Here is a 6,753-nt window from a genome sequence, read left to right on the forward strand (position 1 = left end):
AGCGAGAGAGAGAGAGAGAGAGAGAGAGAGAGAGAGAGAGAGAGAGAAAGAGAGAGAGAGACAGAGAGAGAGAGACGTAGTCACACAGTGATTTTGCTGACAGATTTTAAAATAGGAAAAAAACAAGCAAATAACAAGGAGGTACTTCCAAAAAAATACTTAAACATGGCAATAAGCTATAAGGCAAAAACTCTAGAGGTCTAGAAAATTCAGTAGTGATGGGTCAATGAGGCGTCATGTATCATTTCAACACATCCTACCACTGTCACCAAACACTTACACCTGCTGGACCTAATACGTCCCTACATGCAACTTATTTGACAGAGTCAACCAACCTAGTTTAGACAATAACATAACTATTGTCTGTGTATTATTTCATTTAAAACAAAAATTGCTAAATATATATATATATTAAAAAATGAAATCCAAGTGAGGCGGCCCGGTCGAGTGGTTAGCGCGTCGACCTCACAGTGCAGAGGTCATGGGTTCGGCTCCGGCCTTCCTGTGTCAACTTTGCATGTTCTCCCCATGCTTGCATGGGTTTTCTCTGGGTACTCCGGTTTCCTCCCATTATAAAAACATGCATGGCAGGCTGGTTGGACACTCTAAATTGTCCCCAGGTGTGAGTGTGAGCGCGGATGGTTGTTTGTCTGTGTGTGCCCTGGGATTTGCTGGCAACCAGTTCAGGGTGTCCCCTGCCTACTGCCCGAAGACGGCTGGGATAGGCTCCAGCATGACCCGCCATCCTTGTGGGGATAAGCGGGTCAGAAAATGAATGGATGGATGGATGAAATCCAAGTACAGTCAAACCTCGGTTTTCGTCCATAATCCGTTCCAGAAGGCTGTTCGAAAACTGAAATTGTTCGAAAACCGAAACCACACTCTTTTTAAAGAAAAAGTTTATTGAATACGTCTGCTCACAATGGAAAGCGACACGAGGAAGCGTTACTTCCTCATCTACCCGAGGAAGCGTCATTTCCTCTTGTAAGGAAGGCGAGAGGAGTCAGGTGGTGCATTCAAGTGCGCTCAGTTTGTTCGAGAAGCGAAATTTGTTCGTCATCCGAGGCATAAAAAACTCAAAACTTTTGGTCGAAAACCAAATTGGTCGAGAACCGAGACGTTTGAAAACCGAGGTTTGACTGTAATTTAAATCTGGCGTCTTGAAGTGTTGGTAGAGTCAACACACTTGACTCCGGATTGGAAGCAGTGTCTGACTCCACGCTTCAGGTGTTCATGTAAGTGTATGACGTGTGTGCAAGATTGAAGCATAACCCTCCAGTGCAAGATAGAGCATTTTCATCATCGGGACGACCCAGACACTCGCCTCTCCTCGGACAACTTCACTGTCACTTTATGGAAAGGGGCTAGCACAAGTAGTGTTCCTCTTCTGATGTTATGCTCTTGAGCTGTAAATCGAATCCATTCTGGCCAGGAATACCCACACTGGTTCCCTCTCATTATGTTGCCTTGACAGGATTTCTTATGTGCTATTCCACTGGGTTGACACCTTATTGATAAGTTGATCATCCCATTTGTTGCTGGACTTGAGCAAGCTTTTCCTTGGCTATAGTGTTTGGCCTGAAGTATGTGACAATGTGCCTCCCTTTGTCTCTGATTGATGTATGTGTGGGGTCTGATCACATGATTTTCTAACAAAGAGACTACTTAAGACTATGTGCAATTCAAATGGAGTGCCGAATTTGGAGCTGTCCAGTAGATGCAATCATGTTTGGTGCTGCATCGGTCACAAGACACTTTATTCAGTTTATTGATTATGGCCTATTCCTCCAACATGCCCCTTTTAACTTGGAACAAATTGTCTGCAGTGTGACTCTGGGAAAGGTATTGTACTCCCAACACAGATGTACACAATTGCAAATTCTCATAAATGTAGTGGCCTGTCAGAACCAAGTACAGTATGTAAGTCTCCATGTTCACAGATGTCCACATGCCAGCTGTTATACTCTGCCACAGCTTGCTGAACTTCTATTTTCACTCATTCCCGTTCCTCCTCGTACTTTTTGGCCTTTTGTGTGATGATCTGAAAATTAGACCATGTCAAACTATTAGTAAAGCAATATATTTAAATTTGAGATTAAATAGATTGGAAATAATTACTACTTTTGATCATTTTTGCATAAGCCTTCCTGGTTGGCAAAACATATCAGGTCTCAAAGACCATCATTAGCGACTAGAGTTGTGAGCAAGGCTGAAATAATCCGACAGACAGATGTCAGCGTGGCAGAGCTTTTAAAGGCAGCAGGATAACGAGGATGATTACAGGCGGGTGCGGCTCATGAGGAAATGCCAATCTACGGCGAGAGACTGGAAAAACAAAGCAAACAGGACAGACTCATACCTTGGTTCTTGTGCCCTCAACACAGTATTGTGTGTGTGTGTGTGTGTGTGTGTGTGTGTGTGTGTGTGTGTGTGTGTGTGTGTGTGGGAGGGGGTGGAGCTGGGTTGAAATTCTGTGTGCATACAAACAAACAACAATCAAAACAATACATCTCACCAATGGGTAGGAGGATTATTTGTAATCTTCGTTATGTCTTTAGTTTCAGTGTTCTTATTTGTGTAGGTTGTAGGTGGGAAGCTGACAGAGACTGGAAGACTTGGGGCCTTCATTACAAAAGTAAAAAAAGGAAGCCTGGCAGATGTCGTGGGACATCTAAGAGCAGGTGAGCAGGTTTACTGTAATCCCTTGGCTATTTGCAAATTCATCTATAATAGTATAGTTTAAAAAAGTAGAGTATATGTATGTAAAAAAGTATAGTATATGTATGTAATAAACAATAGTAGGCTCAAAGTAGTTTTTACTTTCTATTATATCATTTTAACATTTTATTTTTTTGTACGGCTGTAACATTATTGAATTAGTCAACATTCCTGAAATTTACACTTCTAACAACTGTTATGGCAAAATCAATTTTTTCGGGTTCCTGTTCCTGCAAACTTTGTTTCAGGTGATGAAGTGTTGCAGTGGAATGGGAAGTCATTGCCAGGAGCAACCAAGAAAGAGGTTTACAACATCATTCTTGAATCAAAAGCCGAGCCTCAAGTGGAACTAGTTGTTTCAAGACCGATAGGGTAAGATTGGCTTCATTAATGTGTTATAATAATTATTCCAGATGAAAACAAATTTCTTACAGATACTTTTGATTTCTCCTTCCTTTATCTAAAAGCTCTATTCACCGAATTATGTCCAAAAACCTCTTGAGAAAAATATATAAAGCATATCAGTAAGTAGTGTTGAATTTAATTAGTAGACCCTGTCCCTCACAACTGACCTCAAATCCTTCAAATAACAGAGTTTCCTTTGTCATTGTTTTCCTGCTTTTCTCCACCATGTTTAACATACATACCGTACGGAAATACATGCCACATACATATTGTACATTCTTTTAATATTATCCTTTTTTTTTTCTTTTATAACTGTTGCTTGGCATTAATTTGGTACTTGGTCTTTGAAAGATGACGCATGTTGGGGAATATTTACTTTTTACAGAGATATTCCGAGAATCCCAGAGTCATCGCATCCTCCTCTCGAATCTAGTAAGTATTCAAAAGTGGTAGTTATTTTTTTAAATAGTCAAATTAGATGCTGAATCATTAGTCTAGGGCGGCTCGGTGCTCGAGTGGTTAGCTCGTCGACCTCACTGTGCAGAGGTCGTGGGTTCGATCCCGGCTCCGGCATTCCTGTGTGGAGTTTGCATGTTCTCCCCGTACCTGCGTGGGTTTTCTCCAGGTACTCCGGTTTCCTCCCACATTCCAAAAACATACACGACAAGCTGATTGAACATTCAACATTGTCCCTAGGTGTGAGTGTGAGTGCGTATGGTTGTTCGTCTCTGTGTTTCCTGTGATTGGCTGGCGACCAGTTCAGGGTGTCCCCCGCCTACTGCCCGATGACAGCTGGGATCGGCTCCAGAACCCCCCGCGACTCTTGTGAGGATAAGCGGATCGGAAAAAGGATTGATGGATGCATGGATGGATTCGTCTATTTTATTGAGACTCTGAACACATTTTTGAATTTTTTGGAAAATCTTTCTAATCTTGGAGTGCCTGTTGTTTCCATTTTTTGTTTTACATCACCTGGTGTTGTACTCACCATCCTTTAGCAGGTTCGAGTTCCTTTGAGTCACAGAAAATGGAGCGTCCAACTATATCAGTGATGTCCCCAACAAGCCCAGGAGCCCTCAGAGAACTTCCTCTGGTGCTGCCTGGACAACTGTCAGTAAGTACCGACATCAGGGACATAAACCAACTGATACATCATTTAAATGGCTCCAATATATGTAGATAGAGAGGGGTTAAATGCCTCCAAATAACATTTCAGGTGAAACTGTGGTATGACAAAGTAGGCCATCAGCTCATCGTCAACGTCCTTCAAGCCATAGACCTGCCATCCCGACCGGATGGACGACCTCGGAACCCATATGTCAAGATGTATTTCCTGCCTGACAGAAGGTAAGGACTGTACAGACGCAATTTCATATAAGGCAGCGGTCCCCAACCTTTTTTTTAAGCAGTATCGAAAATGGATGGATGGAAGTGTCTTATCAACTTTTTCTAACTGTGTTCTTGGCTTTTTCTTCTGCTGCTGTCTTTTTTTTGCAGCAGTCCTTTGTTCCATTTGAAAACGCACTCAAGCTTTCCAGCTAAATATGTTTAGCCTACATTCTCTCCTTCAAATTAAATTGTACCATCATTGATAAACATGTCAGGAATGCTGGTACAAGCTCCAGCTAAATGCGAGTCCAAGTTTGACAAAAAAAAAAGAAACAACACCAATGTTTGTGCAACAAAAACTTATTCTGTCATATTATGTGTGCCCCATGATAAAATGAATACTTGTGTTCCAGTGACAAGAGTAAACGTCGGACGAAAACAGTGAAAAAGAGCGCTGAGCCCAAGTGGAATCAGACCTTCATATATTCACATGTTCACCGGCGAGACTTTCGCGAACACATGCTAGAGATCACCGTCTGGGACCAACCCAGGGTCCAGGAAGAGGAAAGTGAATTCATTGGTGAGGTAGGTTGGAGGCCCGCTAACCAAGTCCTTTTCAACTGGTTTACTCCTGACTGAGCTCTTTCATGGACACAGCTAGCCCATGTAGTGTATTATATGTACAATAGCACTTGGAGGGAATATAGTGTCTTCACTTGTTCTGTGTTCCTTCTCTTAGATCCTGATAGAGTTGGAGACCGCCTTGTTGGATGACATCCCTCACTGGTATAAACTCCAGACACATGACGTGTCCTCGATACCTTTGCCTCAGCCATCCCCATACCTTCCACGCAGACACGCCCATGGAGACAGCCCCAGCAAGAAACTCCAAAGTATGTATTTTCACAGCATTCTGTCAGCTTGAGAACTAACAGTATGCTTGAGTGTGTGTGTGCGTGTGTGTGTGTGTGTGTGTGTGTGTGTGTGTGTGTGTGTGTGTGTGTGTGTGTGTGTGTGTGTGTGTGTGTGTGTGTAGGAGAGGGGGCGGGGGGTTAGGGATTCTTACATGACACTGATGACTTGTTCCTTGGTGCCCAAGATGCAGACCCTCACAATCTGATCATCGTTTGTATGTGTGTGTGTGAGTGCAGGGTCTCATCGCATCATTGATACAGAATTTGATGATGGGTTGATGATAGTGACTAAAGGTGGGTAGGGGGCATGGTTACTACATGTTGCCTTCTAGCAGCCGATGGGCACCCAGCACTGGGTGAGAGAACAAATTATTGCCCCTTAACGCTCTGAAATCCAACAATTTGCACCCAAACCTTGAATTACATGAAGATATCAATGTGTTTCTATTGCACTGGTGGTACATGTTATTTTGGCTGTACTTAAGTGGTGCATTCTACTGGATATCAGGGGCTACAGTAAAAAGTTCTCCTCCACTGCTGACTGTAGGATCCCTTGTCACATTGAGTGCACGTGGAACTGTAGCTAACGTTCACCGCCAGTATACTGTCATTGATCTGCATGCATATCTCAGAGATGAAAGTCCTCCGGATTTTCCCGGAATTCCGGATTTTTCAAATTTTTATGAAAATCTCTCCGGAGAATTGAGGAAAATTTGCCTAAAATTAATCCGGATATTAGTTGACAACATTAAACGAAGACGCGTTTGAGTTCGTTGTTTTTCTTTCACGAGCGTAGCCATGTTGAGACACTAACACTAGTAACGGTAAAGAGATTTTTGTTTGTGTAATAACGACAGAAGACATGATGGCGTTTTACTAATGGTTTAGTAGAACGAGATTTTAGTCTCTCTATAAACACACTTGCTAAACCCCATTGGAACGAATAAAAGACACCGTGGACAAGACAGTTGTTGTAAAAAATATATTTGGACAAAAAGGGAAACACAGATTTGCAGAAAAACGTGTCCGTCCGACTTTGAGTGTCGTCTCGGCTGGCTTAGCTTAGCTGTTGTCGTGTGTGACGTCGGGTGTGTGTTGTCGTTGCGTTGGCGCTGATTGGTTGAAATCAAAAGACGCGCTTGCGTACATGTTCGCGCTGACGCACGTACAGCAGGGAGCAGCGGACTATCTACTGCTGAGGCTCGCTGAGCTTGAGTGGCGTCGCCACAACAGTAATACCCTCGCCTTGTATTCTCATGGCCTCGCCATTTCTCTGAGATTTTGAAATTTCGTCGAGAACGGAAGCCACAAAGGGTGCACGTGTGCACACAAAAGGAAGATTAATCATTGAATGTCGAGTATTTGAATAGCGTTTTGTGTAAACTAA

The 6,753-nt window shown here is 42.9% G+C and overlaps 1 protein-coding gene across 16 annotated transcripts in view; it reads left to right on the forward strand.

The window, feature by feature from the left end:
- Window positions 1-6,753, forward strand: part of rims1b (regulating synaptic membrane exocytosis 1b) — a 96,283-nt gene that overhangs the window by 57,468 nt on the left and 32,062 nt on the right. For 15 of the 16 annotated variants that reach the window (XM_019879808.1, XM_019879810.1, XM_019879796.1 and 12 more), the window contains 7 exons: window positions 2,582-2,681; window positions 2,967-3,090; window positions 3,509-3,555; window positions 4,122-4,237; window positions 4,340-4,470; window positions 4,866-5,037; window positions 5,192-5,345. In XM_019879808.1, coding sequence (XP_019735367.1) covers window positions 2,582-2,681; window positions 2,967-3,090; window positions 3,509-3,555; window positions 4,122-4,237; window positions 4,340-4,470; window positions 4,866-5,037; window positions 5,192-5,345 — 844 coding nt within the window. The remainder of the gene's footprint in view (window positions 1-2,581; window positions 2,682-2,966; window positions 3,091-3,508; window positions 3,556-4,121; window positions 4,238-4,339; window positions 4,471-4,865; window positions 5,038-5,191; window positions 5,346-6,753) is intronic. The other variant, XM_019879797.1, reaches the window with a different exon arrangement.

This window comes from Hippocampus comes, unplaced genomic scaffold (genome assembly GCF_001891065.2).
Source record: "Hippocampus comes isolate QL1 unplaced genomic scaffold, H_comes_QL1_v1.1 scaffold158, whole genome shotgun sequence".
In the NCBI taxonomy this organism is placed as follows: Eukaryota; Metazoa; Chordata; class Actinopteri; order Syngnathiformes; family Syngnathidae; genus Hippocampus; species Hippocampus comes.